The following is a 27,327-nucleotide window of genomic DNA, read 5'->3' as shown; positions in this document are numbered from 1 at the left end:
GTTTAAAAACCGGGCTTCCCGTTCCCACCCTGTTACCCACGCCAAATGTTTTATGGCGTGGGCAGCGTATTATCAGGGTCAACTGGCTTGAAAACAAGCCTTATTGACCCTTAATTATTTATTAAATATGGCAGGCGGGCTGCTGATTTGTGTGCCTGCCTGCCCGTCGCCCCTTCATCATGGGGGAGAGCTCAGGGATGGGTGGGAAGGTAGTGGGATGGGCGGCCACTCCATTTTACATGTCCCCCCAGGGGAAACACACCCGCCAAGGGCATGTAAAATTCAGCCCATTGTTACCTTTATTTATTGCAAGCAATGGTACACTCTTGTTATGATCTGGAATACAATGTGTGAAAAGGTGGTAGATTCAATAGTAACTTAATTGGAACTGGATATATAGTTCAAAAAGAGAAATGTGCAGGTCTGTGGGGAAAGAGCAGGGAAGAGGGACTAATTGGATCGCCTTTCAAAGAGCCAGCACAGGCACAGTTGGCTGAATGTCCTCCTTCCACGCTGTATCATTCAATGATTGGAGCTCATAGCAATCTTCCCAAATGAAACAATCCTGATGTGTAAACAGTTCCAAAGTATGTGCATCTATTTTCATTTCAGCTCTTCAAAGGCAAATTTTACATCTGTCTTGGAGAAGACACAAGAAATATCACCAACAAATCAGATTGCTTCCAAGCCAACTACAAGTGGATCCGTCACAAGTACAACTTTGACAACCTGGGGCAGGTATGGGAGGATTTAAGGCATGTTATGCATTCTCCAAACTGGCTGGAGAGATTGTGGGGCTGATGATGTACTCACTGGGCAGTGGCCACACCTCCATCCAAAGGCCAGCTGATTTCAGCCTATCTCAGGTATGATGGGAAGTAGTGCCTGATGCCCCAGGAGTGGCACCGGGGGTCAATGCCCATCTTGTCAGGAACCGGGGAAGCTTTGACCATTTTTGGGAGGGAGGGGCTCCCACAATTCAGTGGGGATTTTGATCAGTAAAGGCAGCCCCCAGAGATGGAAAAGAGCAAATCTTTGAGGCAGGACTTCGATCAGCCCCTGTCAGTAATGAGCACTGTGCATCTGGGACACTAATCAGCCACATTATGGGCAGGCCCTGTATTGGGAGGATTTTAATGTATTTTGCACACTATTTTTGCAGGATGGTCTAGGTATTTGGGAGTCCTAAGATTTCCACATCCAATAATAACAGGGTGCCCACTGTCACATTAGCAGCCTCATACAGTCAAGCATCTATATAAGGTGTCAGGCATTTTCAGCTGGTAACACCCTCCCCTCTTGAGCTCGAAGCTTGTGGGTTCAAGTCCCACTCCAAAGACTTGAGCACAAAATCGAGGCTGATACCAGGCTTGCCAGGGGCTGCCCCCAAATGTTTCATGGCCAGAACAAGAACAGTTCCCAAGTACAAAGCAATTCTGGTACTGGTCCTGTATCATCCTGGGAATTAAGTATCTGTTGGATACTTAATGTTACCAACAATTCACAGAGTGGATATTAGTTCCTCAGTCGAACGTTCTATATGTTTACTGCCATTTCCCAATATTTTATTTGCCTTAGCAAACATAATGACTCTTTCAGAGTTTGGTCAACCAAAGCACTTTCATTCTTTTTATTAATTAATTTAGTTATACTTTGCTACTTATTTGCCATTTGTGGTGTTTTTATTTTTTAGCACTTCCCAATATTAAATGCTCATTGTTTACCTGTCATTATGTCTTCATTAAGTTCCTGTACTTTGAACATTGTACTTTCCTTCATCATTTGTTAGCTATTTACATTCTACTTTTAATGACCACTAGATCATTCATAGTTATTGTGAACAACAGGTTCTAAGACTGACCTTATGATACTCAACTGATGACTATATTAGACTTGCCACATAGAACCAGTGCCCTTTCCCAATTATTGAGTCAATTTATTATCCAATATATTATGGCATCCTTCATCCTAGGTGTTTTCAATTTAGGCAAGTAATATTGTGAGGAAGCCTTTCAAGTCCCTTTTAGAAATTAAAGCATCAACCCCATATGTTATATCTTCAAGGGGTGCTTATAATGTTATTTGCATTATTTAGCCGTGTAACACAAATATCTCAAAACACAATAAACTACTTTAGAATGCATTGACTGTTGTTATGTAGGCAGAGGCATGCAGCCATCTTGTACCCTTAGCTGCCATGTTGTACCCTCAGCTGCCATTCTTTACCCTTAGATGCCCTTTTGTACCAGCAGCATCCCACAAACAGCACTGCGAGGTAATTAAGGGAATTAATTGAGGGAAGAGTATTGGCCAAGGCACAAGAAGAACTCTTGCCCTTCTGTAATTGAATAATGCTGTTGTGGCTTTAACATTCATTTTAACAAGTAGACAGGGTCTCAGTTTAACATCTCATTGAAGGAAACCTCAAGCTGCAGTACTTGGTGACTGCACTGTTGAGCCAGGCCAAGATGATGTGTATAGTCTTGATGGGGGACTGATGCAAAAATGAAAGTTCCGCCAGCTGAGCTAAATTTGTTAGGTACCACTTGGCTTTCGGTTGGAATTATAATTTTTAACCTGTTTACTTTGAATTATTTATATTTATAGAGTCCATTGTTTTTTCCTGCTATAAGTATTTAGCCAATAGGTCAACAATTGTCTGCATCATGTTTCTGACTTTAAACTGGTTTGGAATATAAGCGGTTATTTTCCAATCCTTTGATTAACACTGCATTTCATGAGCTATGAAATATTGGGGGCAAAACTCTTGAGCTGTTAACCCCATTCCTTTAGTGTATTCTACTCAGTTGTCAACTAATCTAAAATGTTAGATGTCCTCATTGTTAGCCAATTCGCAATTCTGAACCAGTTAGCATTTGTTTGTTAGTTTTGTTCTTACATTTGGCATGCACTGTGCCTTGGAAATGAAAATGTTATACTGCTGCCATGGGGTGTCTGTTTAGATGGCAAGAGGTCAAGGTGTTTACTGGAAGGGAATGTAAGCAACGTCTTTGACCTGTGCAGCCCTGGTCAGAGTGAGTGATGCCTACATCTCTTCAATCGAGGGTGATTAATTCTGCTGTCAGTATTCATTTCAGTGATCACCCCTGCGAAATACGTTACTGCATCTAATGAGCGTATATCTTTTCCTACTAACAGGCCCTGATGTCCTTGTTTGTTCTTGCATCGAAGGATGGGTGGGTTGACATTATGTATGATGGATTGGATGCAGTGGGTGTGGATCAACAGGTAATGTCAATTTGAAATATCATAATTCTTCTATGTGAAATTGCAATCCCTGTCTAAGAACTGGGTCTATATCATGACATTATTATGACTTCTCCTGACAGTATCCATGAGTTCCTACATCCAAAGCCAGTGGAATAGGAATCACTATTCCCAGTGATACAGCAATCACTATCCCCAGTAATGCAGGAATGACTATTCCCAGTAATGCAGGAATCACTATCCCCAGTGATGCAGGAATCACTATCCCCAGTGATGCAGGAATTGCTGTTCCCAGTGATGCAGGAATCGCTGTTCCCAGTAATGCAGGAATGACTATTCCCAGTGATGCAGGAATCGCTGTTCCCAGTGATGCAGGAATGGCTGTGCCCAGGGATGCAGGAATCACTATCCCCAGTGACACAGCAATCACTGTTCCCAGTGATGCAGGAATCGCTGTTCCCAGTGATGCAGGAATCGCTGTTCCCAGTGATGCAGAAATGGCTGTGCCCAGTGATGCAGGAATCACTACCCCCAGTGACACAGCAATCATTGTTCGCAGTGATGCAGGAATCGCTGTTCCCAGTGATGCAGGAATCGCTGTCTCCAGTGACGCAGGAATCACTGTCTCCAGTGATGCAGGAATCACTGTCCCCAGTGACGCAGGAATCGCTGTCCCCAGTGGCGCAGGAATCGCTGTTCCCAGTGATACAGCAATCATTATTCCCAGTCGTACATGAATCATTGTTATAGTGATACAGAAATCACTATTCCCAGTGATACAAAAATCACTATTCCCAGTGATACAGGAATCACTATCCCCATTGATACGGGAATCACTATTCCAAATAGTGGAGGAATCACTATTCCCAGTGATGCAGGAATCACCGTTTCCAGTGGTGCAGCAATCACCATTCCCAGTGATACAGGAATTAATATTCCTAGTGGGGCAGGAATCACTATTCCCAGCTGTGCAGGAATCACAATTCTCTGTGGTGTTGGCATCAACATTTGCAATGGCTCATGTCATCAACATTACTAAGAAGAGTAGCACCATCCATTCCTAATGGAGGTAGGAACACGTTCCAATTGGATGTGATGCAATCATTACTGTGGGCTAGTGGCATCTTGAATGGACTGGTGTTCTTTGTCAGATTATTTAGCCTGAAAATGAGAGACAAGGAAAAGGAGATGCTCGGATGTTACCCAACTTTACAATGAAAGCTGTACTACTACAATCCTGGCTGATGCTAATACTGGTCAAGTCAGATCTCAGAGCAAAACCAGGCTTGATAGATCCTAACTTTTCTTTTAGAAACGTGCAGGAAAGTTACTGAACAAATTCATGGGAGTCTGCTGATGAACTTTTAATACAAAGAATAAAATATTTACTAAAACAAAAAATGTGAACCACACCAGACAGAAAGATTGGAAAGACCTCAATACAAATGCAAAAAGACAATGCAAATTCCCACTATTGCTTTACCCCAGCAATATCTTTACAGACACACATAAAGCAGTGAGGAGTTACCATTGGCTTCACACAAAGGCTTTTTGCTTGGGACTGGCAGTGTTACACACAGTTTTCTTCTGGTGAATTCCTGAACATTACTTGATGCTCCTCACCCAACTTGTAACTCTCCCTGAGACACCCAAAAACCGTACTCTAAACTCACTGTTTCTTCCACTGCAGAGCAAACAAATTAGTTCCCTAAACTCAGTAACACCTCTGCTAAACTGATCACTTTACTGAGTCCTATAACTGACTATAACTGATACTGTCCCAATAGCCTTATAGTTTTACTTCTCAGAGAGCTTCAACCCCATCTTCTCTCTCTGACACACACACACTGGGCTCTCCCTCTCCACTCCTATATTTTTCTGTCTCTGTGTCATTGTTGCTAGGCAACAGTAAATCTTTTTCTACTTTTTGGTTTTCTTTTGTTTCCTGAACCACTGAACCTCTGACCCCTTTTAACCCATCTTTCACTTCAGGGGTGGTAAAACCTCATTAAAAATGTATATATCTAAACAAACCCAAGAGACCTGAAACCTTTCAGTGACAAGTCTATCCAGACATCCAGGCACCAAGGTTCATAAACAAAACCTAAGTGAAACTGAAAACATTTTTACTTTTCTTAACACACAAATATATAGATAAATTCAATTTAAAATGATACATTGTTCATAACAGTAGACTGTGAAAGAAATTGTGCCAACATATGGTAGCAATCCACAAATTGAACAGCGGGCTGAATAAAATACTGGGGCGCTGAGGGCGGGTTCCGTACCCAGAAGTCAATTGCCTTTTGGAACATGCCCAATATTACATTGATTGGGGCTAACCAAACTGAAGGACGGGTTTGAGGCCTTCATCCCACCCAATGAGCACTGTAGGGTGGGATGTCCAGCCTCCGAGGTCATAGGCTGAGACCTGGGACAAGATCAGAGCCAATACTTTAAAGGGCCCCCTGGCACAGGACAGTGTCAGGGAACCCAGCAGATGCAGGATCGGGTAAGAGGTCTCTGGAAGAGGTGTAATTGAGCAGTTTGCAGGCTTCTATGGTTAGTTCTGTGTGTGCAGCAGGTTGTGTAATACCCCTGAGGTCTGCACAGGCTGCCTGGAATAAACCAGTTGCAAGGAAGTTGAGCGTGACAGTGACCTTCAAAGCTATAGGCCTTGGTTGGCCCCCACCATGCTGTTGGAGGAGATCTCCCATGCGAGCCTGTCACAGAGTGATGTGACCGTGGCTCTCGATAGCCTGAGTCTTCTCCTGCGCTGAGTCTCTGATAATTGCAGATAGCTCAATCTCTGCCTGTAGACGCTAGAGGCTGCAGAAGATCATCTACAACTCTGCTGAGGGCTGTTGGCGCTATTCTATCCCCTTTGTGCAAGACCAGTGCATCCTGCACCTCCTGCTCTGCCCTTCTTCCTCACACTCTCCTCCTCTTCCTCCTCATGCTCCTCTCCTCCTCACTGAAGGTTATATCTCCCACTGAGACCACAATGCCCATATGTCACAGATACTGTATAGCCCTGTGAGATGAGCAGAAACAAAACCTAGCACTCAGCAGGGCACTCCACAGCCAAGAAAAGGTTTCAGAATGCTTAGTCTGTTCATTCGAATCTGCACTCCCTGCAGTCATTGATGTACTAACTGCTAAGCTTTTAAACCCTCCCCAACAAGCTTACCCATTAAAAAACGAATTCCCTACATGGCGTGATTCTGACTCTAAAGCCGTATTATTGCCTTCTGAGCGTATTATGGCAGTGAATTGGGTCGTTAACAACCTTAATTACATCTTTAATTGAGATTACCATCGTGCAGGCAGGCTTCCAACTTTTAAGCCCACCCGTTTACCATATTGTTCGAAGCCGGCGGGATGAGGTCGGAAGCTCCGTCCGATGTGATCAGGCCCAGGAGCACATCTCCTGATGCAGAAATCATCCCCGTTCTGGGAGCATATTATTTGGCCCAATGTATCTACATCTCCCCTGTATTTTTAGTGGCTAATGATTCCAGTAGTGTGATGTCAGTATTGATGTCCCACTTAGTGCAGGGCATGGTAGCTGCCCTTGATGTTGTACTCCAAATTGGATTACAGATCTTTCATCTTATGTATTGTCAGCTCAACATACAAGTGGGCTGTTGGCTCCTCCACATTAGTCGCCATGTGCTGAAAGCTGTCGGGCAGGCTGTCCGATGGCTACAGCTAAATTTTATGCTCAGAAATCATCCTTTTAAAAGAAAAGCCCCAGGGATCCACACTGTTGTCCCCAGCAGCTGAGAATGGACCTCAGATCACAATCCATTCAAATGGCTTCTAGTTTTCCCGTATAATTTACTCAATAGTTTTCTGGGTTTCACCCTCACTTTTGCACATTCCTCACTACTATCTGCATGCTCCACAGTATTACTGAAGGGTTAGATTGAAAGTAAAATAATATGCTCCGCAATGCACAGGTTGCCCACTTCTGTAACTGCCACCTCAAATTCCTTTGTCATATCTATAGAACCAGAACAGGAACAATTTATAGAATAGTATGTTAATAAGAACTTCATTAGATGCGGCAGTGGTAATGCTTAAGTGTAACACGTGACTGACCAGAGAGATGGGAAAGCCTGTCAATCTATCACCCCTGAAATGGGGCTAGATCGCTGCAGTCCATGTGGCATAGGTATACCCACAGCGCTGTTAGAGAGGGAGTTCCAGGATTTTGTCGCTGGGTCAAAATCCTGGAGCTCCCTCCCTAACAGCGCTGTGGGTGTACCAATACCACGTGGACTGCAGTGGTTCAAGGAGGCAGCTCACCACCAACTTCTCAAGGGCTGTTCGTGACAGGCAATAGATGCTGACCCAGCCAGCAATGCCCCATCCCGTGAATGAATTTTAAAAATTACTTCCTTGTTCCCTGTCACTGTCTTCCTCCACATTCCCACTTCCCTGGGTCTGAAGGGTCAGCTCTTCACAAATAGTGTAGGAGAAAACAGAGAAATGATTTCCCTTCTCTCATACATTCTCTCCTTCAAGTTAAGTACAGTTACTGTGAAACAGTAGAATACATTGAGCACTCAAGAAGGTTTGCATGCAATATACTAATTATATAATACATGGAAGGAGCTATCATTAGTGCATCAGTTGAGTTAGTAAAGGAGGCTTGGTTGATAAAGATAGGTGCTGGGACCTGTACCTTGAGACATAAAGAGCAGTATTGAGAATCTAGACTAGTAGTGTAAGGGAGGAAGAGAATATTCATTCTATTCAGAGTTAATACACTGGATACCTGTTGGGTGATTTTGGAAACCCCTCTCCGAGCAAGGTTAGTAAACAACTTCTGAGACTGCAACCAGGACCATTGCTTAGTGCTGCCAACACTGACATGGTCCTCTGTGTCCTGCCAAACATCTGGACCCACTGGCACTGGTGGGCAAGAGAATCTTCCTCCACTGCTGCAACTGTTACAACACACTCCTACCAGTTCTTCAGAGAGGAGGGAGCCCTGTTGCTGTAATGCCTGCTTACTGCTTTGGTTCTTTACTTTGAGGGGTTAGTTCCATCCTCCATCAATGGCCCCAGAAGACCACATACTGCACTCACCTTTCCATCCCCTAATGAGGGAGGAAGGACGTTCTATCACAATCAGACACCCAACAGAGTGTCCTGGATAGGAAAGTACACAATTCACCTGCACCAACACTCACCACCTTAACGAGCACAGTAACGCACCAGGAGCAAAATTAAAGTATGTTGCAATTGGTGCAGCAGAATGTCATGACTTATTCCTTCTGCAGACAAAGAATATGGGATTGTGGGCTTTATAGAGTCAAAGGGTTTAATTTTACGTCCCCTGGGGTGGGATGACAGACATGGGGACATAACATCAGTCACCATGGCAGCAGCACATGCCCATGCACCCCGCGGGTATTTTACCCATGACAGGGGAGGCATCGGGCGGCCATAGGGCAATAGAAGCTGTTAGGTGGCCAATTAATGGCTATTCAGGGGCCACCTCCCACCATCACTGGGATTTTTTTCCTGCAGTGGGGAAGCTCACTGCCACGTCCAGGCTGCCAAGTGAAACCTGGCAGCTTTGTGACCAGGCCTAGGTGGGATGCCTCCTACTCGGGTACCCTGTGCCCGTCGGAGGCCCCTGCCAGCCTGACTCTGGCAAGACCCCGAACACACTTGAAAGTCTGGGCTACATTGGTGTCTCAGTCCCAGCAGTGGCCACCGCCCATGGTGACACTGCTGGGACAAGAGAGATGGGAGCAGCAGTCCTGCTTCAAGCCAATTAAAGGCCCAATGGCCATTAAATGGCCGCAAGGTAAGCCAGCCAGACGCAGGCAGACTCGCCCCCAGCCCATCCCCCACCTGTGTAAGATTCAGCCTATAGAGTACAAAAACAAGGAGGTTATGCTAAACCTTTACAAATGACTGGTTAGGTCCCAGCTGGAGTATTGTTTGCAGTTCTGGGCACCACACTTTCAGAAGGACATTAAAGCCTTGGAGGGGGTTTAGAGGAGATTCACTAGAATGGTACCAGGGATGAGGGACATCAATTGTTTGGAAAAATTGAAGAAGCTGGGATTGTTCTTAGAGCAGAGCAGGTTAAGAGGATAAAAACAGAAAGTGCTGGAAAAGCAGGTCTGACAGCATCTGTGAAGAGCAAAACAGAGTTAATGAGTCCAATATGGCTCTTCATCGGAACTCAGATTCAGGGGAGATTGAATAGAGCTGCTCAAAATTATGAGAGGTTTTGATAGAATAAATTGAGGAAAATAGTTTCCACTGGCAAGAGGGTCAATAACCAGAGGACACAGGTTTAAAGTGATTGGTAAAAGAACCCGCTGCAAGATGGGAATTTTTTTTAACACAGCATGTCGTTCTGATCTGGAATCAGGATGGTGGAAGCAGAATCAACAGTAACGTTCAAAGGGGAACTGGATATATATTTGAAGGGGAAAGATTTGCAGGGCCATGGAGGAAGAGCAGAGGGAGTGGGACTAATTGGATAGTTCTTTCAAAGAGCTGACACAGGCATAATGGACTGAATGGCCTCCTTCTATGCTGTATAAATCTATGATTTTTAAGTTTCTTATTAAGTTGCTGCCTTCATGTTTCCAGCCAATCATGAATTACAACCCATGGATGCTCCTTTACTTCATCTCCTTCCTGCTGATCGTGGCCTTCTTTGTGCTCAACATGTTTGTTGGTGTGGTGGTGGAGAACTTCCACAAGTGCCGAAAGCACCAGGAGGTGGAGGAGGCCAAGCGGCGTGAGGAAAAGCGTCTCAGACGTATGGAAAAAAAGAGACGGAGTAAGGAGAAACAGCTGGCTGGTCGGTAGTCTTTCTTGTATCTTTCTGAGTCATGCTTGACCTTTGACCCCACTTCCCCAGTGCCTGATAATTGGGATATCCCAGAGCATGCCAGTTAGGCCTCTGCATGGTCCAGAAATAGAATCTCATCAGCCCACATAAACAGTTGCCCTGTCATTACCTCGCTTGCATGTTTTAGCAGCAACTCCTTCAGATTGAGGGCAAAACTGTCCTTTACCCTAAGCATTCTCATGAGTATAGTACACGGTAGTGCAAAGATATTATTGGCTGCATTGTGCCATCAGTGGTTGTCACTGCTGCACAATACTCTGCCAGCTGAAGGGGCCGATGTCATGCACAATTGACCTGTGAGTGCACTTACTGTTTTATTGGGTTTTCAGTTACAACATATATCACGACTGCTTCTCAACCGTTCACTAGGGTCATTGCTGGCAATGATCTTAAACACAGTATATCTGCAGGAAATGCAAAACTTCTTGCATACCTCTGTCAAATGGTTTCTTGTTCTTGTCAAAATTGAAGTCTATCAGGAATTGGAAATGGATAGGGAGAAATTTCCGCTAGAAATTATTGTGTCATGTATTTCAGCAGTGGTAGAATTGATGAACTCACAAGACACTAATCTCGCCACATGCTCAATAAAAATGGCTTTACTGAACCATAAGGTGCTGCAGGTTATTATAGAAAAATGTAGTGTTATGTGGCTGTAATATATGTTTAGAAACCTCACAGAGCACAATATGATATCCAACTACATGACCTGCTGTTCTACACAGGTATGTTAGTCTACTGTTATATATGGGTAGATAGCATACATTATACATTTCAACTTACCACTGGGATATATGGGTGTGTTAGTTCAGCATAGCATTTTAAGTTCTGTTCACTGAATTTCATGATGTATTCGCATATTCTCTGAACCCACATTAAATTTATTTCATAGGGTCGGTGTAGGTTATCATTTATATTCCCAAACTGGGAATGTAAGCATCTCCTTCCTAACTGTCACAAAATGGTTCTCTGCATGGCATTGCATGCCAATCCCAGACAGGCTTGTAGTAGCTGATTTACAGTTAGCTGTGGCTTGGTGCAGTTTGTGTCATTTTGTTTCTAGTTTCTGGATTTGGCCTTGCTTAGATGTTTACACCCCTAGTTGACCCCGTGAGCCTGAATTTTTTGTTCCTTGGTGGGCCCGGAAGTGGACGGGAAATGGGCCTCTGGCCACAATAGGCCCCCAACCGCAATTTCACGTTGGCTGGCCAATTAGCAGGCAGCCAGCATGAAACGTGCACTGAAATGCTCAGCACTGCTGGGTTGGGGGTAGGAAGAGGGCGGGCACCAACCTAACTGAGGGTGCAGGTGAGCATTTCTAGTGAGCTCCCTGAAGGAAGACAGCTTCCCCAGGGAGCTGCGGACCTCCACGGAATAAAGGAAACGACAAAAATGCTGCAAAATAAGTCCATGCAGCACAATCACGTGCCTGAAAGCAAACCTCATTGAAAAAAACCACTCCCCAGATTCCTCTTTTTATTTCCCCACGGAGATTTCATCCGGCCCTGGATCGAGGTTTGAGCAAAAATGTGAATGCCGCCTGGGAAAATGGCCCATCCGCCAACCGTAAATGTGGATGGGCCATGTAAAATCACTGTTAATTGCATCATTAATGGGCTTAATTGTCATCTGGCGCATTTCCAGCTGCCGTGTGCACCCTTCGAGTGAATTATCATGCAAGTGCCGATGACATCGGGATGCTCGCCCAACGTCATCTCGCACAACTTCACGGCCATTAGGGTTGGGCATGCGCCCGCCTGCGGGACCTAAAATTCTGGCCCACATCTTGACCAATGGATAGGTTATTCTAGTAGGGCAATTATTTGTTAAAAGCTCAAAGTCAATTTTTCCAACTGCAGGGAAAGTGGAAAGCCTTGGAAGAGTTGGTGACTTTGTGTTTAACATTTTTAAAAGTAATTGGCATTTTTATAAAATTAGTTAAGTGCAGGGACCTACCAAACATTTCAATTCTCAATTTAACGTGGAATAAAGTCTTGCAGACCAGGGAGGCTCTAAGCTCAATCCCCAGTATCTACAGAGTTAGCAGAAGTAGTTTTATGGGGGATACAATTGGCCTCAATAACCCAAGGTTAGGGAGGAGACAAAGCAGCCAAGGTTCCTGCATTGGATCACTATCCAGTGATCCCTGCTGGATAGTGTGGAAACTGGGTGAGGTCAGAATCAAGCTTGCCAGCAATGCCCTGCACAATTGACTACCCTATCAGCACTCATGACCATTAGGCAATTGGGTTAGGTACCCTGCTGAGAGCCATAGCCATTGAACTCTATTCCAGCATAACTCCGCAAATTCAGATGATGAGGACAGAAAATTAGATAAGTATGAGATAAAGTTGATCAGATGTGAAAGCAAAGTGGTTTCAGAGTATTTTTTTTCAGTGAAACTAGGTAGTAGTTAAGTACATTTCCTGTAGAATGTTTCAAATCGATTTTGGTTTTTTTGAGTCTCTGCCTAACTTTAAAAGAACTGTTTCTATTCAGAATTCAAAAATATCCAATCAAAAATAATTATATCGCAAATTTTTATATCACATGAAGTGATTCAAATCAAACACCTGAACTGAACTCAAGTGCAAAAGCAAAAAAAAAATTCAGAGCTATTTACTTCTAATACAAGTTCGACACGGCCAAAAGTAGAGAAGACAGAAAACTGGAAAGTAGGAAAAGTCACTCAGTGAATCATTCCTGCTCTATCCACAACTTGACTGCCTCAATTATGGGTTCTCCTCTATGTCAGACCTCTATACACACACTACCTAACCTTCAGGTGGGGGCGTTAGTTAGCTCAGTTGACTAGACAGCTCACATGTGGATTAGATTAGTGCCAACAACACAGGGTTCAATCCCCATTTCAGCTGAGGAAGACCAAGGGCCTGTCTTCTTGCCCTGTCCTGTATTTAAGCCATGGTTTGGCGACCCTCAATAGAGGATGCTACCTAAAGAGAGAATGTGTTCAGTCACTTTCCAGCTATACAAGCATACAAATACAACAGGCAGAAAAAGACCAGCTTGGCCCATCAAGCTTGCCCCACACCATTGATGGCTGGACCACTTCTTTCCTCCTCAAACTCCTCCTCTGCCACCACCTCACACCCACCCCCAACAACTGTGGGAGAGGCAAAAAATAAAATGAGCAGAGACAAGACAAGAAAGGACAGGGCTAGGAGGCAGTCAGAGATGTGCTGTCCCTATGTTTAGTAAGGCAGTGCATTCCATGGGATAATAATACCACATGTGCTCATCAGGTCATTCTAGGAGGGCATATGTTAAAATTATACACTCCCAGCCCATGATTTTAATCAGAGCTTTCATCTCTTTATGACACAGCTTGGTTGTGTAAGATAAGTACTAACGTACGAGCATGCGAATTAGGAGTAGGAGTAAGCCACCGGGCCCCTTGAGCCTGATCCACTGTTTGATAAGATTGTGGCTGATCTGACTGTAACCTCAACTCCACATTCGCACCTACCCCCGATAACCTTTCACCCTCTTACTTATTAAGAATCTATCTACCTCTGCCTTAAAAATATTCAAGGACTCTGCTTCCATCGCCTCTTGAGGGAGAAAGTTCTGAAGACTCTCAACCCTCTGAGAGAAAAAAAACCTCCTCACCTCTGACTTAAATGAGTGACTCCTTATTTTTAAAAAGTGACCTCTAGTTCTAGATTCTCCCACCAGAGGAAACATCCTCTTCACATCCATGTTGTCAAGACCCCTCAGAATTTTATGTCTTTCAATCAAGTCACCTCTTCCTCTCTAAACTCCAGAGAATACAAGCCTGGCCTGTCTAACCTTTCCTCATAAAACAACCCACCCATTCCAGGTATTTGTCTAGTAAACCTTCTCTGAACTGCTTCCAATGCATTTACATCCTTCCTTAAATAAGGAGACCAATACTATACAGAGTACTCCAGATGTGGCCTCACCAATGCCCTATTTAACTGAATTATAACCTCCCTACTGTAATATTCAATTCCCTTTGCAATAAATGCTAACATTCTATGAGCTTTCATAATTACTTGTTGCACGCTAACCTTCTGTGATTCATGCACTAGGACACCTAGATCCTTCTGCAACTCAGAGCTCTACAATCTCTTGCCATTTAGATATAAGCTTCTTTTTTTTTTCCTTCCAAAATGGACAGTTTCACATTTTCCCACATAATACTCCATTTGCCAGATCTTTGCCCACTCAATTAATATATCCCTTATAGTTTCTTTATGTCCTTTTCACACCTTACTTTCCTACATATCTTTGTGTCATCAGCAAATTTAGCAATCATAACTTCGGTCCTCAACCAACTCATTTATATAAATTGTAAAAAGCTGAAACCCCAGCACTGATCCCTGTGGCACTCCACTGGTTACATTTTTCCAACCAAAAAATGACCTTTTTATGCCTATCCTCTGTTTCCTGTTAGGTAGCCAACCTTCTATCCATGCCATTATGTTACCCCCCAATCTATGAGTTTTTATTTTTCACAATAACCTTTGATGTTGCACCTTATCAAATGCCTTCTGGAAATCTAACTACAGCACATCCACCAGTGCCCCTTTATCCTTCTTCAAAGAACTCCAATAAATTGGGTAAACAAGATTTTCCTCTCACAAAAGCATGTTGACTCTGCCTGATTACCTTGAATTTTTCCAAGTGCCCTGCTATAATATCTTCAATAATAGCTTCTGATGTTTTCTCTATTATAGATATTAAGCTAACTGGCTTGTAGCTTCCTGCTTTCCATCTCATTCTCTTTTTGAATAAAGGAGTTGCATTCACTATTTTCCAATCTAATGGAATCTTCCCCAAATCTAGGGAATTTTGGAAAATCAAAACCAAATTATCTTTCTCATTACTCACTTCTTTTAAGACCCTAGGATAAAGTCCATCAGGACCCAGGGACTTGTCAGCCTGCTGCTCCAACAATTTACTCAGTACCACTTCCCTGGTGATTGTAATTTTTTTGCGTGCCTCCCTTCCTTCTATTTCCTGATTTACATCTATTTCTGGGATGTTATTTGCATCCTCTATAGTGAAGAACAATGCAAAATATCTGTTCACTTCATATACCATCCCCATATTTTCCATTATTAATCCCCCAGACTCACTTACTATAAATCTTCTTTAGACACATCCACCCCCGTTGACAGATGACATTGAGCATCTTTTATGCGACAAAACAACATCGCGTGAAATCCAGGCACTCCATAAGCTTCAAATCTGTAGCTTCTGAAATGTCTCGTTCGAAGTCCAAGCAGAGCCACAGATGTTTGACAATAGCCATTTTTTGTCAATTCAGAAATCTAGCAGCATTTTTGCTTTCTCTGATGTACTTCTAGAGGCAGCAGGGATAATAGCAAGTACTGTGAATCTTGCGAAGATCAGTGAATCACAGCACACTCCACTCTAGGATTTTACGATGTTGAGAGAATCTTACTATCCAAGATAGCACAGAGGTCACAAGTAACAGCTAGCTTAACTCCACCAGTAGTGTCTTGATACCAGAAAAAAGCAGGATAGTACAAGGACACAAAACAGTGCGACATCAGAAAAGTGATGGGTCAAATAATATTGTGGCACTTGAATAGATTAGGATCAGAAATAACGGTGTGACACCACAACACTGGGACTGCAAATATCTGGTGTGAAGCTTGGGTAGCACAGCGACCAGAAGCAATGGGATTCAATGGATGTCAGTGGGGGTAAGGAGGGGAATGGCATCTTCCATCATGTTTCTGGTGTCAATTAAGTTCATATTTCAGAATTTTTTTGAAGAGCCTAATCAAAAGGTCAGACTGCCTTCACTAAAAAGCCATTACCTTGGACTTCAAAGTAATGTGAGTTTTACCTTGTTCCCCTACATCCTCGCATTAGTGACTTCAAAGCCCAACTGTTTTGGTTCAGCCTGGCTCATTCAGATTGGCTATCACACCCTTGCAAAAATGTCCATGAATCTCTATGATTGTGCACTATAGGTAGGTACCTGCACCAAAATACGTCACTTGTCTGGATGCAGACTGATTCACTCTATAGGGTAAAATGGCTTCAGATAATTGACATTTGTGAATTAGCAGCCTTTATCCTGCAGCCTCACATATGGGAGGACAAATTCTTTTGTGCCTTGTCCCTTTCCATAGTAATTTTACAATGGCTTACAGAATGAGAAATTGAAGGAGCCCTTCTAATACTGAAGCAGTCGTGTTCAAGGTGGTAACTCAAGGATCCAATAAGTCAAACAGTGCAAAAAAGGCCAGAATTTAAAATCTATCAAATACCCCTTGAGAAATACAGATAAAAGTAACGTTATAGATGTAACAGCTTATTATACATTCTAAATATTTAAGTAGGTCATGGACTGTCACACTTGTGACACTTAATAGAGGCAATGTTGCTTTGTTACATGTTTGTTGCAGTCAGACACAGCAAACTGCTTTTCATTGGTGATAAAATATTTAAAAATCCTTTTTTTTAAAGTAGATTGTAACCTTGCAAATATTTTTGCATCGATATTAAATTAATTTTTGACACATGAAGCGAGATGTAAAAGTTCCTCTTTTCACTATTTCAAAGAGTAAAGATGCTTCAGTAGAATGTGATGTAATTTGGTTTACCTGCAGCTAGGCCAGAGGTTGTCACTTTGCTTTGCATGCCTCCTCCTCCTCCTCCTCCTTTCTATCTATGGTCGATTCTTTTCTGGTGGTGTCAGCTCAGCTTTCCTATAGTCTGTGTCTCCTTCCATTCTCTCATACTTTCTGCACCTTGCTCTCTTCCTTCACTCTTCCACTGTTAAACTAAATTAGCAAACTTGGAGCCTGAATAGCTAATCTCTTCTCTCTCAAATAGAAATTTGTAAACCTTGATAAAGTAGTACATCAAGATGGCTGTTTTAAATTTGCACAGCTTAAAAGTGTTTATTTAAATAGCATGAAACAGTAAAAGAACAAAACATTCAAACTATAGGGAAATCATGGTAGCTATTTCAAAATAATCTAGCTGTCTTGCAGCTCTCCAAAGGGTTATTTGTGTTATGCATTTGCTCCTTGTAGATGTAATGCTGGAGGAGATTACCTTGGAAAGTTCAAGCAGCGCGAGACGATGCATTGAGATGCGATGTGTCTGTCTAGTGTCTGGCCAAATTTCCCCTTTTGCTGTAATTTCTAATATGAAACGTCACCCTCAGCTCTGTACCCCGCTAAGCTGTCACTACAAAAATCCAAAGTCAAGGAAAACTGAGTTAAATTGTTAAAAACTAACCATTCTCAATCTGGGCCTTACTGATTAATCCCAATGTTGACAATCCCTTCAAAGAGAAGGAAAATCACAGACCCTGCGCTGAATCAGTACTAAATATTTAGTTTGCTAGAACGTCCAAGGGGAGAAACTATCGGTTGTTAAGTCTGCTTTTAGCCACGCCGCCAATTGAGGTCCTTAAGGGGCAGGCTGGGAGCTCGCCACATGGAAGCACAGTGAGCACACTGTGGGTTCCCAGGATGGCGGGGAGGTCTATCATTCAAAGGTGCCCCATGCCTAATTGAGAAGTCTGTTATCAGGAAGGGGGGATCCTGCTAAGAGCTACATTCCCTGTCCTTGCTGCTGAACCCTGCCTCCATGATCACCACGCCACCAACCCTTTCACCACCACTCACCTGTGGCCTGGGATCCAAACACAATTCTGAGCCCCGAGCAGGTGTCAAAGCAGCAGCAGCCACCACCTCAGTGTTCAATAAATCTGCCAGCCTCTGATTGGCCAGCAGCTCTCGATGGGCAGGACTTCCTTCCCCAGGGTCCTTGATCCCAGAGGAAAGCCTGCCACTGGCCTGGCAAGTGCTTGAGCGGAGCAAGGTGCAGTGGATTCCTGGAAAGAAATGACTTAGGGTCATGCCAGCTCTCTAGGCAACAGCGAGACCCGCATCACCTCCACAAGATTCTGGCCAGGATGTCTGAGTACGGGGGACCTCTCCCTGCCCAATAGGTCACAGGCAAACTCGATAAGATTTGCTGTGTAGTGTTCCCACATGGTGAATTCCCTGCTGGCCGCTGGTGGAATTCCAATGGTGGCGTGGTTAGGCCCTTCAGTGGTCCTTGGGTGGCTGCTTTAGGGCCTCAATTGGCCTCTGAGCAGGAAGGCCTCCCTCCATCCTGCCCATCCAGAGCTTGAGCGGGGAGGAGTTGGAAGGTCGCATGGTTTCCACGCCACACCCTCCCAGCCAATCAAACAGAACACCCCACCCCTGAGCTCACCTGCGAGGGGCATAAAATTCTGCCCATTGTGTGTTTAAGTTTAAAAAGGAAAGCACTTGCATTTATACAGAAATATTGCAAAGATTTACGGGTTGATAATTACAAACACACCTTCCATGACCACCAAGTCCTGAAGTAGGACTCAAACCTGGAGCTTCTGGCTCAGATGTAGGGACGCTACCCATTGTGCAATTTTCAGCTAATGAAATACTTTTAACCTAATTGGGAAACAGAGGGGAGCTGAGGAGAAATTGTTTTCACATGAAGGATCATGGGGTCTGGAACTCACTGCCTGAAAGGACAGTAGAGGCAGGAAACCTTATTACATTTAAAAATTACTTTGATGTGCACTAGGGTTTTGAAAGACAGGCCTTGATCCTCTCTCTAGATAGTGGCAAAGTAGAATTGAGATGGTCCTTGAAGCAACGATGGGTCAAACAGCCATTTTCCAATCCACAGCGGGTGAGGCTCTGGTGCCCCCAATGGGACGTTGCAAAATCAGAGTTCTTGAAGGGACTTAGCCTCAGGTATTATCTGAATTAAAGTTTTGGTTAATGAACTGGTGTTCTCCATTTGTGCTGTAATCAGTGAATGGTCCCTTTGCAGTGATTTTCCTCCTCCCCTTCCCTAATATTGAATGCATCAATTGCTAATTTTATTTTCTGATCCCAGGTCACACTTACGGTGCCAGCCTTTGGCACACTTTCGATGTGAGGTGCAGCCTCATGCAATATATACTTGCAGTGACGGATTGGTGGATGCATTAGCAAATTCACCATTTAAATAGAAACTCTCCCCAGGAAAACTAATTAAAAACTAAATGTAGGATGGTGTTTAGTGAAGTGTAGGTAGCCTTCTTTGCTTCTCTACTTTTCTATATTGTCACTGCTCTTGTGACTTTTCCAGAACCTTTCTTCTTCTGTTTCTTTCGTGTGTCAATGCCGAAATTTCATATTTACCTGTAACACATTCCAGAGAGAGCCCATCAGTGTTTTCCTTTTGAATCATTTGACAATGATGAGCAATTTTACAGAAAGCAAGTCAGACTTACGTTGGTCTCTTTTGTTGAAGCATTTTTCTGCTTTGATATATCATTATAATTAGGTAAAAGGCCCTGCGTCTGCCTGCTCCTTGAAATTGTCCACTCTCGAGCACTCAGACTGTGAGGCAGCTAAAGCCGGTGATTCACAGTCTGGGGGAAGCAGGGCTTGTGTCTGTCGCCGAGCACCCTGAATGAGAGAATCAGCCTCTTTGCCTAAGCCGCTCATCAGAAACTCATTTAAGTAACTCGTAAATGACTCTGTCTGCTCTTTGGGTTTGGGCAGCTACGATACAGGCACATTTTAAACTGTCCTATATGGATCCTGCCACCTCATTGAAGGTTTATTTTGTTGCGCTGTTGTTGAGGGAACTCTTAGACTTAGCATGCAGCTGACCCTGGAGGCTGGGTATGAAAACACACTTGTTTATCCAGAATTCACTGGCCCCTGATTTGGATACAAGGAGGAAATCAGGCATTGCTAAAACTCCACACCTCCAGTCAACGCAATATTGGTGTGGCCACGGTTAGGAGAAGATATAAAGGCTGAAACCTGTGCTTGTCAACAACAGACCTAGAGGGTGAGGGAGAAGCAGCATCTTGTTGTGGTTAAGGTGATTCCAAGATGATAGTGCTCCAAAACGGAAGAATGAAACTATCAGTTGTCTATAGGAGACTTGGTAATCTGATACCCCAGCCAGACATTACTCCAGGGCATTGTTGTCCAACTAACCTGACTCATTGAGGGATAGCCCCTCTTGGAGCTGCCATTCTGCCCACTCAGCTGCAAGATGACCTTGCAAGGGAATGCTGTAATTAAGAGGGTGGGCCTAGGTGGACAAGCAGCAGATAACTGCACAGTGCTAATAAGCTGCATAGTTTTAGTTTATTAAATTCCAGCAGTACCCATACACACACATGCACATACATATGGGTCCCATCCATGAGATCTCTAAGTGGGGCATTTCCCTATGAGGTGAGTATGTGTGCTTCATTTCTGGCAAAGAGAAGCTTTGTTGATATGAGTTTCTCAGTAACTTGGCCTAGAGTTGTTTGGAAGGGTGATGAGTTTCCATAAGCATTGGACTCCCAGCTAGCATAAAGAAAAGACCTTGCAGTCAGGGCATAATATGATCTCAGTCATCCAGTCCCAGGGATTTATTGAGAAAGAATCAGGTACTTACCCTCGGCAGGGAGAGAGCACTTGTTCTTGGTTGCATCCTGATAGTAAGTCACAGATTTGCACTGGCAGGGGCTGTAAACCTGCCTGCCCTCTTGTATGTGGTGCCCAGTCCAAATGACCCAGCTCTTGTGAACAGACTGGAACTGTAAACTTGACCAAATTAACTCACACTCAGGTCACATCTAAACACAGTGGACAATTCACAGCCAGGGGAGCAATGGCCTAGTCTGTACCCAGACCCAAAGTGCACAAATTTGATTTTATTCATCACCAGCAAACCTATTAGATAAAAACGGATAGGTCCTGATTTTTTAAAATCCCAGTTCAAATTTCCATCTGTCAGAGGTAAATTAGCCTACAACAGGGGCAAGATGCCATTCTCTTCAATGTGAATCTCTGAAGCTAACTAAAAGAAAAAAAAGAAAACGTGTTTCTATAGCGCCTTTCAAAACCTCCCAAAATGTTTACAGACAATGAGGTGCTTTTCGGGTGTAGTCACTGTTGTAATTTAGCAAAATACAGCAGCCAATTTATACCCAGCAAGGCTCAACCCTGCGACATGATAATGACCAGTTAATCTGTTTTAATGATGTTGGCTGAGGGACAAATATTGGCCAAAACACCAAGGAGAACTCCCATACTCTTCTTCGAAATAGTACCATGGGTCTTTTGGGCCCATCTCAGAGGGTAGACACAGCTTCATTTTAACATCCCTTCTGAAAGACAACTGTTGACATTGCACTCACACAGTGATAAACTGGACAGCATGTCTAGATTTCATGCACAAGACTCTGGAGTGGGACTCGAACCCTCGACCTTCTGATTCAGAGGTGAGAACTGTGCAGAATCACCTGTGAGAGGAAGACTCCTTTCCAGCATGCTAATCTACATTTCCCAACAGGTACAAATATAAGGTCTATGACAATCTTCATCTGCAAGACCCTTGCTCTTGAGAATGATAGCACACAATGAGTGCAGAGAGTGCTAGGGGCTAGCATGTGAGATGGACTACAGTAAAAGAGTAAAAACAGTTGCCAACTCAAACCATGAAAGTTATACTCTTAAAAGGTCTCGCGCATAGACTAGAACAAATAATTTTAAATCCACATAAGTCTGACTTCTCCCTTTTTTAACAGAGCACCTATTATTACATCCAAGTATCAGAATCAGAAACTCTTCTCATAGAAGATATTCGAGTAAGGTTAGACCTACCCTTGTATTGATAGTGAAAGGTGAAGGGTGTAATTGGCTCAATAAAATAAATAAGGCGTGTTCATCAAATGAAAGCCAGCTGCCATATTAGATTGATAATGTAAATAAAGTAGAGAATTTTACTTCATCTCCCCACCCAATTGTGCCTTTCACATAAAGAATATCTTCCCTCATCATAAAGGTATGGTAGTGAGGTGGTTATGTTACTTGACTAATAATCCAGACAATGGGAGTTTATAATACCACCATTAAAGTTTGTAAATTGATGAATTGTGGTAAAATCAAAACAAATTCAATAATGTCCCTAAGGGAAAAAAACTTCTATCCTTATCTGTCCTGATCTAAATATGACTCCAGCAGTGAGTTTTAACAGAACACTTTGTGGAGTAGTTTTCTCATCATAAGAAGGCAGCTGACCACCACTTTCTCTGGACAGCTAGGGGCAGGTTATCAAGGCTGGGCTGTTCAAAAATCATCCTGAGAATTAATATAAAAAAGCCAACTTGACCCATCCCAAAAGGCAATGCATCATGTTTGCATCTACTAGGAAGTCCATATTAGAGTAGCTTGATCCCCATTTAATTTCCTTCCCCCCATCCCCCCACTGTCCCCCCCCCACCATTGGATTATATCTAACAAGTCTGCCAAAATTGGAACTTGTCCAATGAAGAAAATACAAATGTCAATATCCACAGAGAACATGAATTGAAGCTGGACTCTCAGCTTTCCAATCAGATCTGACATGGAAGAGCCATTATTTACACGTATTAAGTAATGTTTCAGCCTCTTCACTGCATGTAATTTGAATTGATCATTGAATGCTGTTAATTTAGCCAACTGGTAAAAACAGTCTCTGTACAAATTGCTTACAAATAGACGTGTCAACATAAAAGTATTTAAAAATTGTGCACATCAAAAGGTCATATCTTTTCAACAGTTTACACAGTCATGGACTATACCCAATTTACCAACCTCTTGCCTCTGTGACATTTCTCTCTAATTCCCAGGCAAACAAGTAAAATCTCCAGGATATTGATTTAATATTGCAGTCTGTATTATTCAACCCAAACCAGTTGTATTCTATAGTTAATGTTTTCAGTAATCTTTAGAAAATTGGACATGCAATGTTCCATTAAGTAACTGGATGTTGTACTATTGTTATTTATTCAAACATCAGCATCAGGACTAAAATCAATCCTGGCTCTGACTGCCCACTGATATTGGGACCTAAGGAATCACGCTAACAAATAACATTCCAATCAGCACCTTGTTTATATGTAACAACATAAAAAGAACAGGGACTAAAAACCATTTAGTCCATCTAGGCTGCTGTTCCCACAATCTACCCTGCCTTGCTCTGCACATTTAATCTCCAAAGGAAAATTGTGCAGAATTCCATTCCTGATACCCAATGGTGATCAAGATAAGTCCCAACTGACCTCCAGCCTTTGAAAGTTAATGATACAGATACAGATATATGCACAGATCAGCAAGGCCACAAACATGACATGAAATAATTTGTGCGCTTAATCACTATACAGACAGAGGAAGCTCCAAGCAGGGAGCTATTTACACTTAACTGATGTCATATCGATAAGATTAAGTTTTGGCGTTACGCCATGACACAAAACCAATGGCTGGAAGTACAAAAAGACGCTACTTAATTTGCTCTGAAGGGGAGTCCTTACCAAATTCACATGTAACCTGGCTCAACAAACTTTCCACTAGCCTGCCCTGGAGAATCGAACCTATTGGTAATCAACCACAGTAGAAGCGCTCTCTGTTGCTGCTGTGGCAACATATCCTTTTCGCTCAGGCCGGTTATATGAGCATTTACATTAGACTTTGATAACATCAGTATATATGAAGGTGATCCTTACTTAGCCAAAGCACCCGATTGGCAAAATCACATTCAGATGGGTGTGTTTTCAGTGACATCCAAGTGTAAATAGGGAATATACTTTGACAACCCACTTTTAAAAGTTAATGAAATGAAATTGTGCAGTTAAGGAGCTTTCTTCTTAAATAAGGACTAGGTTTGGATTTTATTCAACAAACATTAAAATGAATATTAACTTTTAAATGTCTAGTAAATCTAATAAGGCAGATTTGGGATGGTTAGATTTATTGCCTTTCAATTTTGTTGGAAAATTGAGTACTAATTGCACCCTTCCTGCTCCCTTCACACCAAAAACCACTTGACAGTTTTAGGAATGCTATCTCAAACCTATAAAGCTCTCTCTGGAATATTTCTGATTTTGTTGTCTGTTTCGGCTAATAAGTGTTAATTGGAAAAGTCTCAATCTGGGGAATAATGCAGTAATGAATCAGAATATTCAATTCATTTCAATTGTGGAATCAAGCCCAAAAGTTTTTTTTTAATGTTATTCTCAGGGTTTTCTTCAGCATGTTAAAGTGTTGTGTATTTCTGCCAACAGCTCCCCAAGCAAACAAAACACAATCAAAAGGCAAACCAGCCAGATTCTCAGTGTCCAAGGAAGAGGGCTGTGCCAGAGGTGATACTTAGCAAGGAGATGCTGCATCTCAGTGACGTCACCTCCTAAGGCATCATACTGTGACCATCCTACAGTAAGACACAAGTTTGGAGCCTTCAAGGCCAAATCCCGTGGCAAACAAAATGTCACCGTTTGAGGATTTTAAAAATCCCTTGGCCAGTCTTTTCTCATCTATAAACAGATGCCTCAGATCTCATTTTGTTCACCTTTGCCTGATGTTCATGTAACACACAGGCCGTGCCAGCTCTTCCCCATTTCCACACACTCAATAGGTTTGCCATATGGCATTTTCTCAGGAAGGAAGTAAGGGTAGAATTTCTGCAGGGGATGCCTCCATCTCCCCCCTGTGACGTCAGCAAAAATCTGGAAGAAACCTTTCCCAGCCATTCATGCCATTTCTCCAGTGAGATTGGGACCCACCCCCCCTGGAGATTGGGACCCAACCCCACCCCATGGAAATTCCAGGCGAGTGTTTCTTGAGATTGAGAGTTCCGTTAATTGGTGCAAGAAGAATATGCTAACTCATTGGTAAATCTGCTTCTCTAATTAACAGGTTAACCAGACTGACACGATATAAAGTTGAGCCCTGTCCTATCAAGCATGCATGCAGCATTGTGTTGCTGCTAACAAATGGCAAATCTTCACTGTTGGAGTAAACATAAATAAACATATACACCATTAGTCACAGAGCACATTTCAGCAGCCACACAGAGTTTGTATTTATTCAGCAGGGTAAGATTTAATTAACATAAAGCCATTGAATTTATTAAAATCATTGTCATGGCCTAACTGCGCACCCAAGGTTAATCTAAACCTGTCTTTTAAAAATCTCTTTAAAGTTAGTACAGATAAATAGAACTCAGTAAAAAGACAAGGTTTGCCAAGTTAGACATGAATGCACGCAGGGTTGTGCGTGGAGTACATTTGTAGGAATCTATTTCTTTTGGCTCCAGTTGCTCTTGATAGTCTTATGACAAGTACTGTTGTTGTTGCTGAATTTTACACCGCAATTTGTAATTTAAAAACCGACCTTCAAATGCTTTATTCAATAATGCCCAAACTAATAGCTCAAAAAATCTGCAGTCTTAAGTAAAATGCTGCTCTTTGAGATAAATATCAAACAGTGTTTGCAGTCAACTTAAATCAAATTTGCGATTGTTAAACCTAAGGAGTCATAACGAACTAGAAAGCCTCTCATTGGAAGACAAATTCCGATAGGACACAATCCCCCAACCTGCTGATTACACTATTTGAATAGTATCCTGAACAATGTAAAGTATAAGGCTCTCATAATTTTACTTCCATTTTTTTCATTCCAAAGATTCCCACCCTTCAAAGGCAGACTCAGAAAGACCACTGTGGTTTGTCTCCATGTGTGTTTGTCATGTTCTTTTTAATTATTTAGTACTGTCTTTGTGAAATATGCATTTGTACTGACTCCTCATGGTTTGTTCAACTGTCTGTTGTGTTGCAATGTTTCAGTATCCCCTTGCAAATGTGTACTAATGATTTTTGGAAACCAGGCAATACTAGTAAGGACATTAACACATTTTGTTGTTATCAATGCACATGTCTTTTTCCTCAAAGCCTTCAGAGCGTTACATGCTGAACAAGTCAAAGTTTGGTTCGTACTGCACAAATTACAGTTTACATTATAAATTCCTATATCTACAGAACATTTTTTACATATTATAAGATACTGATTTACTTCCTTTAGGCAGCCCTTTAAAGTACAGTATTTAATATGCATTGGTTCAGGCAAAGTACACATGCTATGCTTAGGTGTTCCGAGAAAATCTGTTTTCTTTCAGTGAAATTGTTTTGAGAAAGGGCAGTAAAAATGTAGGCACCTAGCATACACACCTGCCAGATAAGAAATGAGAAAAGAGGCAGATCAGGACATTATCAGCAATCAAGAAATAGCTAACATACATTCAGCACTCTTACAGTCTGGCAGAATGATAATGGGCTCTGATTGAGTTTTGTTCCAAATCACATTCTGAAGCATTCTGGAGTCCAGGTTTCATCAAACACTCTCAGACCCAGGATTTACAAACCATAACACTGTAAAGATGTAGCGAAGGAGTCCCGCACCCACACAACAAATTGCCTTTATTTAGCGCCTTTAACATAGAAAAACATCCCAAGGCTCACACACTGTCACAGTTAACAAGAGTTGAATATTCATGGCTCTAAGGATTACTTGTATGGTTAGAGTCATGATCATGGCATGTTACAGGGTGCAATGTTACTGAAGGTCTTCATGGGTTGAAAAAGACATTTTACTCATGTATCGCTGCAAAAAGCTGTAAAATTATTCTTAATCTTAAAACCACACTGTTCCCTCCTATTTGCAGCCTACCTGACTGCTGATACACACATCATGCAGACTCAAATGAGCAATCCCTATTCCAATGACGCACCCTGAACACATTTTGAAAATCCAAGTGTTCGAGCTAGTGCATTGTGGAAATTTGAATTTGTTAATTTTTGAATTGAGTCTGAGAAAACTTTCTAGAGAGTTCAGTCATATTTGTACCTATATCACCCTGCCCCCACCAACTTCAGCAATGAGTCAATAGGTGTACCTGGTTCACCAGGTAAATGGAGGTGTATCTTCTCGCAATATAAGAAGCAGCGAGTGAAACTCCTGTCATATTAGCCTGCTTCAATTTAGATTGAGAATTCAACAGTTCTTGCTGATGATTATAGAGGGGGAGTGCAGAAGAACTCTCTACCTCTTTTCCTAAGCCAAATTTCATGTAACTTTGTTCAGAATATCAAGTCAAAATGTCAAATTTCTATTTTTGTTGTCCAGTGGCTGTGTTTATGTCCAACGTGTATGTTATGATAACCTGTGCGACTTTCATTTGCTGATTTGTTTCCTGTTCCCCACATGTTCCAGGCCACATGCTCTAGCGGTTGATACCTGTTAGATTTGGTGTCAGTCAGTCTAATCCAGTCCAATCAAGCTTTAAGGACATGGATGTGGTCTCAGATTCTG

The 27,327-nt window shown here is 42.5% G+C and overlaps 1 protein-coding gene across 1 annotated transcript in view; it reads left to right on the top strand.

Moving 5' to 3' along the window:
• cacna1g (calcium channel, voltage-dependent, T type, alpha 1G subunit) overlaps positions 1-27,327 on the top strand; it is a 727,897-nt gene that overhangs the window by 626,534 nt on the left and 74,036 nt on the right. The window contains exons 23-25 of the mRNA XM_041216784.1: positions 613-738; positions 3,160-3,249; positions 9,853-10,045. Of these exons, the coding sequence (XP_041072718.1) occupies positions 613-738; positions 3,160-3,249; positions 9,853-10,045 (409 nt within the window). The remainder of the gene's footprint in view (positions 1-612; positions 739-3,159; positions 3,250-9,852; positions 10,046-27,327) is intronic.

This window comes from Carcharodon carcharias, chromosome 22 (assembly GCF_017639515.1).
Source record: "Carcharodon carcharias isolate sCarCar2 chromosome 22, sCarCar2.pri, whole genome shotgun sequence".
Classification (NCBI taxonomy): domain Eukaryota; kingdom Metazoa; phylum Chordata; class Chondrichthyes; order Lamniformes; family Lamnidae; genus Carcharodon; species Carcharodon carcharias.
The sequence above is the reverse complement of the archived record's forward strand: the minus strand, read 5'-3'. Positions and strand labels throughout refer to the sequence as shown.